General features: G+C 42.4%; 1 protein-coding gene across 1 annotated transcript; it reads right to left on the bottom strand.

Annotated features, from left to right (window-relative positions):
• Positions 1-1,092: 1,092 nt before the first annotated feature.
• LOC129330268 (vomeronasal type-2 receptor 26-like) lies at positions 1,093-12,227 on the bottom strand. The gene is made up of 6 exons (XM_054980307.1): positions 12,085-12,227; positions 10,341-10,632; positions 8,835-9,698; positions 7,347-7,574; positions 5,933-6,059; positions 1,093-1,997 (listed from the first exon to the last, which is right to left on the bottom strand). Exons 1-6 carry the CDS (start codon positions 12,225-12,227, stop codon positions 1,093-1,095), a joined length of 2,559 nt encoding a protein of 852 aa, XP_054836282.1.
• Positions 12,228-12,939: the final 712 nt, after the last annotated feature.

Raw genomic sequence — 12,939 nt, 5'->3', positions numbered from 1 at the left:
TTCTATTCTGTGAAAAAAACCCTGCAAATCTTTTGAAGAAATCATAGCTGACTCTATCATGAAGACAAATTCTATTAATTCAATTTTACCCAGTTTCTCCCTGAAATCCAACAATCAGTCTCATTTCCTCTGTTTAGGAATTTGGAGTCTGTTTCTAATCAATTCTATTATGAATAAATAGGACATTTGAAGAGAGGAAGGGCAGGGAAAGAAGTTCAACCAAATTTCAGATTTTGACTAGCTGGTCAGAGGCAGGCAATGTCTTCCCAAACCTTCCTGTCCGCCTGCTAGAGCACCACCTTGTGGTGCGTAACATAAAATAACTGAAAGCACTGAGGTTAGAAGGGAGCGCGATTGATTTCCCTACAAAGAGAAATGAAAGAGAAACCTTGCTTTTAAAGCAGAAAGAAAAGAATAAAAGGAATCAGTGGATCTATCTAGAAAAGTGAATTTTGGAAAAAGAAATTCCCCTTCTCATGACAACTCTGGTTGACTCCATACAGCAATTCAATGCAAAATTGGAACATTTCCTAGAACAAATCTGATCTGGGGTCAAAATGGTGCAGGCTTGCTTCTCTCTGAAGTCACACAAGTATGTCTTCAAATACCTCCACGAACAAATTTTTCCTCCCGCTGAACTGCCTGACGGCTGCTAGTTCTGTGCCTGCAACTCCACACGCCACAAGATGGAGATACGTACACAAAAAGGATCCAGCCTCGGCTCTTAAGTGAGTCAGCAAGAGGGAAGCATGACGTCCTTCAAGAGACCTCTTCCATTGTCTGAAAAACGGTTGCTGTGCATGTAGTGAAATTCACTTTTCAATTCAATTCAATCCATACATACCCCTATACACATTTGACAGTAATGGTACATGTGGACATTCCATATATGCTCATTTAAAACTCCAAAATTCTGCATGTCAAGAAACAAAATTCAGTAATCATGCGATCACAAGTGTAATTTATAGGAATTAGTCATAAATTGGTTGTGTTTCCTTCAGATATATAAGCGGAATGGATTAGACTGGCACCTCTATTAGACCCATGGTCATTTTTCTATGTATGATCCAGAATACAAATAATAGGATGGTTTTAATATTTTGCCCTCCTCATTAGCTGTCCCCTATTATTCAGCTCAGGCCTCAGAACAATAATGTAGCATTTGGGGGAAAAGATGCAGATCAGTAACCCAGCACCGGATGCCAAGATAGAGAAGACCTCCACGGCGACCATGTATTTCCCTTTGGTGCTTAGGTAGGTTGGAAGGAAAGACACCCAAACACTGCAAAATACCAGCATGCTGAAGGTGATGAACTTGGCTTCATTAAAGCTGTCTGGCAGATGTCTGGTTAGGAAAGCCACACTCAAGCTGATGAGGGACAGAAGTCCCAAGTAGCCCAAGGAAATATAAAACAGGATGGCAGATCCTTCATTGCACTGAATTATGATCTCCCTAGTCAGCGAATGTGCGTCAGAATCGGGAAACGGGGGAGAGGTTCCCAGCCACACGATACAAATGGCTGCTTCAATAAGGGAACAGGAAAGGACAATGAAGTTGGCCAGTCTTTTCCCCACCCATTTCCTGATGTTGGATCCCGGTTTGGTAGCCATGAAAGCTACAACCACAGTGATGGTTTTGGCCAGCACACAGGAAACAGCCACTGAGAAGATGATACTGAAAGCAGATTGTTGGATGGAACAGGTTGTCTGCCCAGGTCGTCCAATGAAGAGAAAGGAACAGAGGAAGCACAGCAAGAGGGAAATGAGGAGTGTGTAGGTGATATCGCGGTTGTTGGCCTTAACTATGGGGGTATCTTGGTGTGTGATGAAAACTGCTAGAACCCAAAATGTGATCAGGGAAAAAGAAAGAGCAACAGCCGTCAAAGTGATCCCTAAAAGTTCTTGATAAGACAGAAACTGTAGAGTCTTGGGCACACATCGATCACCTTCTGTCCTTGGATACTGATCTTCTGGACACTTGATACAATCCTCCATATCTGGAAAAAAATGGAAGTGAGTCGTATCTCAGTCTCATTTCAGGTCCAACTTCCATCCATTCCAATTCAGGTCCAACTTTCATTGCTGCCTTTGCAATCAGGTCAGAGAGGGAGGAATTCCTTGCAATGATTTCTCAGTGTTTGTTTTTTTTTATTGAAAGGAGGCATTTTATAGGCTCTCATTCCTGCTTACTTTTATTATCAACGAGCTTCACTATGGTATTTAATTTCTTTGAATCCAGTTATAATACTTTCGGTAAGTAACATTGCTTGATTGGGGGGGGGGGTTGAGTTGGTTTTGTAGTATAATAGCATAGTACCCAAGCTTCACAAAAGTGTTTGAATAAAGCAAAGCATGTCACCCCTATTCTGGAGTCTTGTATCATCGTTTTGCCACTTTGAGATCCCGCACTGACTCATTCCCCTCTACAGAATTGTTAATAAAATTTTATGATCTTGTGGTTGGAAAAAAAATTCGTTTTGCTGATCAATTTTATTTTCAAAAGAAAGGGGTATCCATGCAGTGTGCCACGGCCCCGAGTGTGGGTAATCTCTATATGTCAAATTTGGAGGAGACTATGATGTTCAATGAGTCCCTCAATCCTTTTTTCCATAACATTGTAGTTTATCGGAGATTCATTGATGATTGTTTTTTTATTATTTCTAATGTTAATGACATGGACTCTTTTGGTAAATGGTTCAGTTCTGTAGATAGCAATATTCAGTTTACGTGGCAGGTTAGTGGGGAGAGTATAAATTTTTTGGATCTCACTGTATATAAGAGGACTGACAATATCCTAGGAGTCAAGCCCTTTAAGAAGTTGACAGATCATAATTCATATTTAGAGTTTGGTTCACATCATCCCCATCAACTTAAAGTTAACATTCCATATGGCCAATTGCTCCATCTCAAACGTAATGCTACTGAACATTTGGAATACAAGAGAGTGGCTACTAATGTAGTACAATCATTTTAGAACAGAGGGTACCCCAGTGAAGTGTTGCAGAGAGCTAGTATTCATGCTAATCAGATACCTAGTGGTGAGTTATTGAAAGTGAAGTCCAGGCCAGTTCATGACCGCATCAGGTGGGCTATTGATTTTACACCTAAAGCCCAACAAATTCGGAGAGTGATTCATAAACGTTGGCCAATCATACGAGACATTCCTGGCTGTGATATACCTCCATCAATAGGCTTTAGGAGGACAAGAAATTTGAAGGATCTTGTTGTGCACTCTGATTTTAAGGGTAATTACAATATTCCTAATTCCCCACGTGGCCATGATACGTGCGCCCATTGCTGCTTATGCCCCTTAGCCATTACAGGAGAGCACATTTCTGTTCCAACATATGGCAAGGTTGTTCAAATAAAATCTTTCACCACTGGTCAATCTACAGGTGTAGTTTATCTCATTGTTGGCAAGTGCAATAAATTGTACATAGGGAGCACGAAGAGACAGTAAAAAACTCGGCTGTTGGAACACGTCCCGTATATGTTGAAAAACACTTGAAGCCCCACTGGTGGACAACTTTGTCAGATGTGGTCACCGAGAGGGGCTGATTTCACATTTGTAGTTTTATTTTCCATCCAGAGCGTCCCTATACGTGATCAGCAAAAAACATTACTCAGGAGAGAGGCACAGTGGATCTTTACGTTGAATAGCCTGAAACCCGAGGGTCTCAATAGAGAACTGGAGCTTTCTTGATTTTTATAGAATTGTTGTTCTTTTATAAGAATTTTAGTTTAAGCGGGCCCAACTATAGGGGCCCCTTTAAATCAGATCAAAGCGTTAATTAGTGCTGTGTATAATAATCCCACCCTGTTGTTAAGCACTGCGCAAGAGGACGCCATATGTGACTGCTCCGTAATTGACTAAATACTTAATTGAGTACTTTGACTATCATTCACTGGTAATAGGGTCGATATTCTTAATTTTTTTACACAATTATGTATGTTCATGTACTAGCATATTGTTAATTGATGTTTTTTGTAGTACAGTGGGAGAACTTTGCCCCTGAAGATGTTATAGACACGAAACAGCGGAATCAAGACAGCGCTGACTGTCGGGCATCATGGGCTCTGCTACTGGCATCCCACTATCTTCTTCTTCTCCACCTGGAACACTACAGATAATTGAGCTAATTGGAACTTGCATTGACCTAGACTTACATTATTTTTGGGATTCCACTTGCTGGATGTTTTCCCATGTATTTTCGTTGCACTGTGAATGTTTGTGTGACATACTTTGTGTTACTTAACATTTGACTTGGTGATTTTGGCTGAATTTCCACCTATATATTGTATTGACTGCCTTTATTTGTTTATTTGTGTCTCTATATCCGACTCATGTGTATTCCTGTCCATTGAGTGTCTATTTGAGTGGTTGCTCCTTTTCGCTGTTAGCCATACAAGAAAGCCAGGCCCCACAGGGGGATTGGCAACTCTAGTGAACTTTTAGGGGAAGACTGGGAGGTGGATTTTACCTCAAGACATATTCAATGACTCCCAATAGCAACGGCATACTGTTTAGAATGGGGGGGGGGGGGTGAGGCCCAATCAGGCCGTATATGCAAATGACCTTGAAAGGTTGGCCCAATCAGGGAAGAGTGGCCGAGCTGGCAGTGGGCGGGGGTGCAAGCAGGCATCAGCCTGCCAGCCACTCAGGGGAGCTGTATCCTTTGGGAAAACACATTTTACCTCTTTTTACACCTTTAGGGAAGCAAATTTCTTAAAATCCCTTCTCATTGGGTCTTTACATCATGAAAGGAATGTACTCTCCAAATTTAGGTCCAGGGGTATGGGCTAGGCGTTAATGAATCAGTCCGGAGACTTGTCTTTATATATATATAAAAGAGTGAGAATTGCTACAACATTTTGAAGAGCATTATGAGGACAATGGTTGCCATTGGGCTAGCCCTTACATCTCAAACAAGGCTTAGGGCACTGATGGCTAAACTGTATTTGTGGGAGAGGCTAGTAAGAGATTGTCAAGACTCTTCCTGGGCTGGACTTAGACTCAGAAACAGACTCTTCAGAGGACAAACACCTCAAGGGAAGGTTCAGGGCTCACAATATATCCAGCAATGCCAGGCTGGACCCACCTCCAGAGTTCCAGAACTCTGAGGCCTTGGCTGAAGGCCTTTCCTGAAGCGTCAGCTCAATGAACCACTCTGAACTTCTCAGACCCAAGAGTAGCTACCCAAGGGCTACGCTAGGATTTCTAGGTCCCTCTATCCTCTCAGTGGGAGGATAGGGGCCTGGCAGCAGCATGGTGACATCACTTCTGGAAGTGACGTCACCACCTGAAGTGCATGGCGACATCACTTCTGGAAGTGATGTCATCGCACCAGTTTAGGGCCAAATCAAAGCACAGGGATGCTCCTGCCGCCAGTGTGAGGGGTGGGAACACAAGCATGGTGCATGCTCCTGAGGTGCGTGCCTGTGGTGGGTACGCTCCGGGAGTTTGCACCCTCCCGCCCATTGCTCAGCAATCGATGGATAAGGGGCCACCAGTGGGCACCTGGTAACGTTAGACTAGACCCAGAGCATCCACAGTTGCCAATCTGCAGGTGGGGCCTGGAGTTCTCCTGAAATGACCACAGACTTCCAGACTATAGAGGTGAGCTACCTTAGAAACACAATAGCAGCTTCAGAAGGTTAACTCTTTGGCACCACATCCCAGCTGGCCTCCCTTTCCTCCCCACACTCCACCCTCACAGGCTCCAGCCTCAGCTCTCCAGGAAGTTAGCCTTCCAGAGTTGGTAGACCTATTCCCCACTCACCTGACAGGACCAACAAAGACAGCAGGCCCATGAAGAGATCATGCAATAGCAAAGAAGAGCCAGATGCCTGCTGTGGTGTACACACTCCTAGTTCCTTGCAGGAGTGGATTATCAAAGGCATTATGTGCACAATGTGGCCACACATCAACTACCTGTCTTGTCTGTGATCTTCCCTTCTGGGCATGGAGAACAATCATAGCAGCAAAATTTCTCCCCTTCCTTCTTTTTCTTCTGGTAGCCAGGCTTGCAGCGGTCATTACACAGAGACAGGGGCTGTCCCTATCGAAAAATGTGAAAAGGACTTAGGATGGGCCAGTAGCTGATGAAACTGTTAAGGCATTTTTGGGGACCCCTCCTCTAAACCTATTGTGTGAGCATTCATTCAAGCAAAAACACAGAGACACATGAGGTAAACATGCTATGATGGCAAATTCTTTTTCCCTCACTTCTGAGATTAACTGCAGATCTCATGGTAGGCAAGAAAAGTCTCTGGGCAAATGGTAAATATCATCTTGTTTTCATTCCATGACCAAGATTTTAGCCTTGGAGAAGCTTCTTCCCCAAAGTGTTTCGAACTCATAACAAAAATATGGCTCTGGCTTTTGAAATGTTTGTATAACTGACCTGTCACTTAAGCGTTTTGGGGGCCATGCATTCTGGGAAAATGTAATTTGGAAGGGATGTTTGTATTAACCTTTTTTATTCAGTAAACAATTAGTGCAAAGGTATATAGGATTCTCTGATGTAACTGTTCTTTATGCTTATGGGTAAAGGAGAGTATGCAACTGAGCTTTATTTGGAAATAGTAAAACTCATATTTCTTTTGTATCACTGTGATTGGAGTCTTGGAATATATTTTGGGAAGCAGTAGTAGGGAAGTTTATAATTGACAGCAGAGTACATTTTTTTTTAAATTCTCCTATCAGAAACCAACTGTTGAAATGGAATGTCACAGAACATTAGGGATCCAGTAGGGATCCAGTAACCTGCTAGTACATTTCTGATCAGGATATTATTTTTGCAGCATCTCTCTTTCATGAGGAAAATATAAAAACCAAAGAAATGAAATGTATTGCTCAGCCTTCACTCGATAGCTGAAATGTTATCTGCTTGCCTCAGAAACCCTCCAAATTTTAACAAAGGCATGGACAAGCAGTCATGGTGTTTCATATGTTTTCAAATATTTGGGACTTTGAAGTCAAATTTCTCTTTAGTTTTTGAATGTGAATTATCGAGCTTTCTCAGCATAAAAAAACCTAGAATTGGAATTCTTCAGCTCCAGTCATCCAAATCAGTATATCTAATTTTGAAGACGGTCAGATCTGTGGATGATCTGGAGATGGGAGACATGAACAGACAAGGCAGATGGTTCTACAAATCTGAAACAAGCCCCAGATTTGTAAGAGAGATCTGAGATTAACTCCCCACCCCCCAAATGATAGAAGCAGTGCCTATAGCTTAAAGAACCTCAGTATCGTTGTGGCAATTGCTTGGCAACCACAAGAGTATTGTGAGATGCCCCCACAATTCTTTGGGGGTCCCCTGCTTGTACTTTATAATCTTCACCTTATTAAAACTTCTTGGCCAGACAATCAAATTCTCATGAATCATGAATTCTTTCCCTTCGACACCATTGGGATCCACTCTTCCAACAATCACCATCTCGAAGGATTTGTTTGGGAAAGTGACCAAGTTCATTATGTCCAATCTAGCTCCCATTTCTCGGTTATCATTAAAGGATATTGTTTCACCAGCTGAGTTATTAAATAAAATGCCTTGAAGGAACGGGTGGATCTGCTTGAAGAAGAAAAAGAGATACACACATATCTATGTCTTCATGCCAGGATTTACAGATATTGTTCCTTGCTGATACATTTTGTGTCATTTCATCTAGACCCAGACTGGCAATGCAGCCGTTTTGTTGTGCTTTGTGTGGAGTACCTGCTGGATCACACCAGTGGTTCAACTACTGGGTAGTTCCTAAGTTGTTTAATAATTCAGTCATGGAATTTGCCTATGCTCTGTTTCAACACTGTTAAAAACCTTTCTTTTCATTCTTTCTTTCTCTGTAAATCTTGCAAATTGTATAGATATACCCATTACATGTAGATTGAAATGTCGTGATATTGATTGTACTGACTCGCACTATGCAATCCGTCTTGAGTCTCAGTGAGATAGGTGGCCTATAACCAATACATATTTTAAAAATCCACTTTTTCCACCCTGGCATAATTTTTTAAACCAATATCCTGTCCCCCTCTTGGTCATCTATTTTTCTAAACTGAAAAGCTCCAGATTCTTTAACCTTCCTGCAGGCACTCCAGACAGTTAATTCTCTTGGTTGACTACAATTTATTTGTTTCTGTTAAAGATGTTGCAATTAGATATGAAGCAGGGGCTATCGAGCCTCATCTCTTTGTGCCTCCTGAATCACAGATGCAACCCCTTCCAAAAACTCCTGCTCAGCCCTATAATAATAGAGAGTGGAGTGAGCTTTTGCAATAGCTGGGCTGTGGTTGTTTCTTCTTTGTCCATACTTTAATGTGAGGGATAAGTGAGAACAGGGTCAGAGGATTTGTGCTTATACCACTTTTCCTTTGAGTCCTTGCTTGCATGCTTACACTTCAATTACGTTATCAAACTCTCTTATAATTTGGATGCTGTTAGTCTAGACTCCAAGATCATTCCACACCCAGTAGGGACACACTTCCCCAGGAGAGGCAAGGGGTAGAGGGCAGAAGGTGATCTCTTCATCCCCAAGTTACAAGTGAGTGGAGCGTTTTAATGGGAAAGCAGTAAAGGGTGTGAAAGCCCTAGCTGTTTAGGAGTAGGTGCCATTTGAGGGCCAGAAGGTGGCAGCAACTCAAAAAGAAGGAAAGGGGGAGCAGAAAAAGAGAGGGAGCCAAGCTGCAGAGGGATCCAGGAAAGCTGGCTAGCTTTTTTCTCTTCCATATGCCCAGAAATGGAGAAACCCATAAAGCCCCAGAGGCAGTGGAATGTGACCTCCACCCCCATCCTGGCATGAGAGAGAGAGAGAGCTTGTGGAAGCATTACCTGCCAAGGAGAGACATCTTGAAGTCCAGCTCTTTGACCACCCATCATCAATCTCTCCTTGGATATGGAAGAGTCGATGAGTTGCAAAGCGTGCCCTGTGGCATAGACAGAATTGTAGATACTGTAGCTGTGGCCAGTTGTGCGCATTTCAAAAACAGGGGCAGGGAGGATCTCCAACCCCTCCTCCCCACTACATGTACCATTAACATCTGTTGGCTCTAAGGCATTGGAAAATGTACAGTCGAATGCTTGCTCCCAGAAGTCCTTGAAGAAACCGTCTCCTTGTTTCCCAGGAGGTTCAACATCCTGAAGAAATTTGTGGAATTCTAGAAGCTCATTTGAGTGAATTCTGAAGACAAGGGCACCATGGAAGAACTCAAAATCCCATCCCCTTTGAAGGCCTGATAATGCAAAATCCAGCTGGGTGGTCATAACCCACACCTTCCTAAATGAGGTGATTTCCTTGTATTTCAGATTGCCTAGTAGCAGCAAAGCATTAAGTGCTGCAATAGTCTTAGTATCTCCATAGAGGATAAATGTGTTGGCTTTGCTGTCAATGAGAGGCACATATATATTTGAGACTAAATCTGCAAGAACGTATAAGGAATTCAAATGCTCTTGGTTTAAGATTCTTTCTGTGAAGGCCAAACATATTCCATTCTGGGACAGCAATGGCTCCAGTACCTGCAGGAAATGTTCTCCGTCGTCATCATCTGCAGCAAAGAGCCCAACCCATCTCCATCCAAAATGCTGAAGCAACCAGATAATCCCCATATACTGAGGAGATTCATTAGGAATCATATGAATAAATGAAGTCACTTGTGTTGCATCCCTCTCCTTGGGGGCAAATGAGCCATACGGGAGCTAAAGGGAAATACCAAGATATTTTAGGGATGAGTTCATGCCTTTTTCATGTTAGCAATTAATAGACAAATTTTCCTGAATCATTAGAATATATAATGCAATTTCTGGGAAACAGTCCTGACGAAGGGATTTTCCAAAAAAAGTATATACCCAGTACTTCCTGAGACCCCCCCCCCCTCATTGTGTTGTGGCTCCCTTTCATCCATTGCCCCTTGTGGGGCCACTGTTGGTGTCTTTGTGGCTTCTGAAAGGCCAATACCTCTGCCTAATTTGAAGATAGGATCTCCACCCACTAAAGCAGTCCTCTGGGCATCTTTGGCCCCTGCAGGTGCCCAGGTAAGTCCAGGGGTTAAGGAAGACCCAGCTGTCTCATATTTATTTTGTTCGTTTATCAGGCAGTGATTGATTTTGCCATTAACCTTATTCCTTCTTGATTGCTGACCTCATGTAGGCAGCAACAGATCAAAGGCATCGGCCTCTGTGCCCTACTGTTGGCCCTGCAGACTAACTGGTTAGCTACTTCGTGAGAGAGGATGCTGAACTAGATGGCCCACTGATCTGATCCAGCAGGGCTTTTCTTAGGTTCTGAATCCTACAGAAAAGAGTGCAATTTGTGAAATGCCTCCCATGCACAGATCCTACCTGCGGAATCTTGTAAAGATGGAGGATGTTTGCCATACAGAAGGAGATATCAGAGCCGAGTCCCCCAATGACAGCCATTAGGTTTTTCCGGGTGTCACATTCATAGTTTGGAAAATATCTATGCAGTTTGAACAACATATCCAGAGTAGTACGATAGGCCATCCTCAGGTCACTGTAGCTGTCGTAGATGTGGAACCCGAGAGTGACATTGGACAAGATCTTGCGGTTCTCATTGATCTCATTTACTGCAAACACCAATGCAAGGATGTGCTGGTAGAACTTCGTGAACATACTGTAAGGAGATTTAAATGTCCCTTAACAGGAGAGTTGTTTTATGCATTCAGGCAAATAGGAGTTTTCCTCTGAAAGCTTTAGCTGCAATTTATTTGTAATTGTTTATAATGCCAGCATTTCTATGCTCATTATGCTATGCTATGGAGGTAGCTTCATATTAGAAGAACAGATTTGCTCCCATTTTGAGTTTCTTGGTTTTCAGTTGAGGTTCTTTAGAATTTCAAAGCCACTCTCAAGAAAGAGGTGAGTCAAGACTTTTAAAAGCAAAGGTTTCATAGTGCCTTCAAGGGCCAGGCTTGAAAACTTCATAGCAGGACGAAGTAAGAACATTTAAACATGTTACTCTATGATTATCATTATGTCATAATTACCAAACCAGGCTGTTCCATATCACATTTTGCTTTTCTTGAGTGAATAAATGCATCAGATCTTCAGCATGTGGTCTCCTAGCTCTTACCATGTAGGAGGGAATGCAGGCTAAAGGAGTTTGGTGAACAATCCCCAGATTGTTTACCACAGTCCGCAACTCCTCGGGGTACATCATTTCATGCAGTCAATGGACTAAAAAGAGTGGGGGAGGCAGGAACGTTTTGTTCTGTGTTGGAAAATTTAGTCTCGATCCCAACATTAAACCAAAGCAAAGAAATAGGGGAGAGACATTTTCAAAATTCAAAATCAGGGATGCATGATGCTAACAAGACAGTTTTCCATTTAAAAAGACATGGGACAACACACAGAAAAAAGATAGAAACTGCTGTCTGCCAAATCCTACAAACATCATGAGATTTCAGCATTAGAAAGAAGAAGAAAATATGGTGTCTAAGAAGTAGAGAAGGAAACCATGAAGAATATTCAGAAAGAACTGGGAGGGACAACAAAACACAGTCTAAAATAATGTCAGAGATTTTATTGGGTGGAAAAAGTGCAACTGGGGGGAAAGATAAGATGGGGAGAAAGAGATAAGAGCTTCAGCATTTCTATATTGGATTTTTTTGCTATGTCTTTGTAAACTTTATGAAGCATCTTCTCATTTTCATACATTTTCTGTGTTTCTCAATCACTCATACATTTGACTTTTGAAGAAGGTTTTTATAAGTTTCTGTCACCCCTCTTTTCCTCCTCTTTTCCACAATCTTATACATTTGTTCTCTATAGAATTTGCTCATTTCTAACTACATGCAACTTTGGTATGACTTATACCCCACCCCTAAGATATCTCCTTATGCCTCCCTCTCGCTCTGAAATATAAAGAAATCTCATTGTGGTATCAAAAGTCCTCCACGGATGCAGATAAACGCAGGAGGCACACAATTCAAAAAGAGACTGAAAAGGAGGATTCTGTAGTGAAAACAGCTCATGCGCTCTGTGTTTAACCTGACACACATTATAAAGCTGGTTAGGGTTTAGGATCTCCTAACAAGAAGCAAGAGAAAAAATGTTGATTCCTTACTGTGGTAGCTTGAGCAGCTCCTGTGAAGGACAGCCATTGAAGGTTAGTTCATAGAAATAGTAAACACTCAGGAAAGCAATCCCACCAATCAGGAGGTCCCCTGGCTGGTACCACTCGTGCGGAATAGGGATGGAGTCCTTCATCGTGCACTTTGCAGTGTCTGTTCGGCATGCCACTGGAAGCAGCAGCAGCAGCAACACTACTGGCCCCAGCATCTGCAAGCAACCCGTGACTCTGGATCTAACTTCTCCTGTACCCATCTAAAGCTTCAGCCTGACTTAATCCAGCTGTCTTAGATGGTGGCTGATTCTGCAAATACACTTCATAATCTCTAAACTAAAGCATCAGTACAACTGCAAATATGTGCCTTGAATGCTAGCTGCAAACATTCTGAATTCAAGACTGGCTTCACAAAGCAAAATGTATGAGCTCAAACGCACAGACCCCCTGCATGTTCTGTTCCCTGAGGTTTGAATGGCAAAGAGATTTTTAAAAACCACTTTCTGACCTGTTTTGTTGTTTTCTAGCGTCTTGTTCAAGGAAAGAAATTGTAGTGATTTAGATAATTGTGGAGGGAGATGGTTCCAGAATGTGGATAGGAAATATTTTCCCTAGATCAGGCCGCTAGTCTCATCTGTGTCTTATCTGGGATTGCCAGATTATGTCTGGCAACCAGTGGAGGGGGGCACACAAGGATGATGAGGAACGGTGCAGCACTGGTGGCTTGACATTCCTTCTGCCGAATAACAGAAGTGACGATATATTGCTGGAGTTATGTCAAGGCAACTCTGTAGGATTTGGGGGAAACTCTACGGTAAAACCAGTGATTTGGCCAAATCCTAGAGCATCACTTCA

Source organism: Eublepharis macularius, chromosome 5 (genome assembly GCF_028583425.1).
Source record: "Eublepharis macularius isolate TG4126 chromosome 5, MPM_Emac_v1.0, whole genome shotgun sequence".
NCBI classification, from domain to species: domain Eukaryota; kingdom Metazoa; phylum Chordata; class Lepidosauria; order Squamata; family Eublepharidae; genus Eublepharis; species Eublepharis macularius.
This window is presented reverse-complemented; position numbering and strand designations above follow the sequence as displayed.

Coding starts and splice junctions, on each gene's coding strand:
- LOC129330268 (XM_054980307.1), bottom strand. CDS start 12,227: ATGAAGGACTCCATCCCTATTCCGCACGAGTGGTACCAGCCAGGGGAC. Junction 6,060..7,346: donor GGCCAAGAAGTTTTAATAAG/GTGAAGATTATA, acceptor ATTTTTCGATAG/GGACAGCCCCTGTCTCTGTG. Junction 1,998..5,932: donor GAAGATCACAGACAAGACAG/GTAGTTGATGTG, acceptor ATTTTTTTCCAG/ATATGGAGGATTGTATCAAG.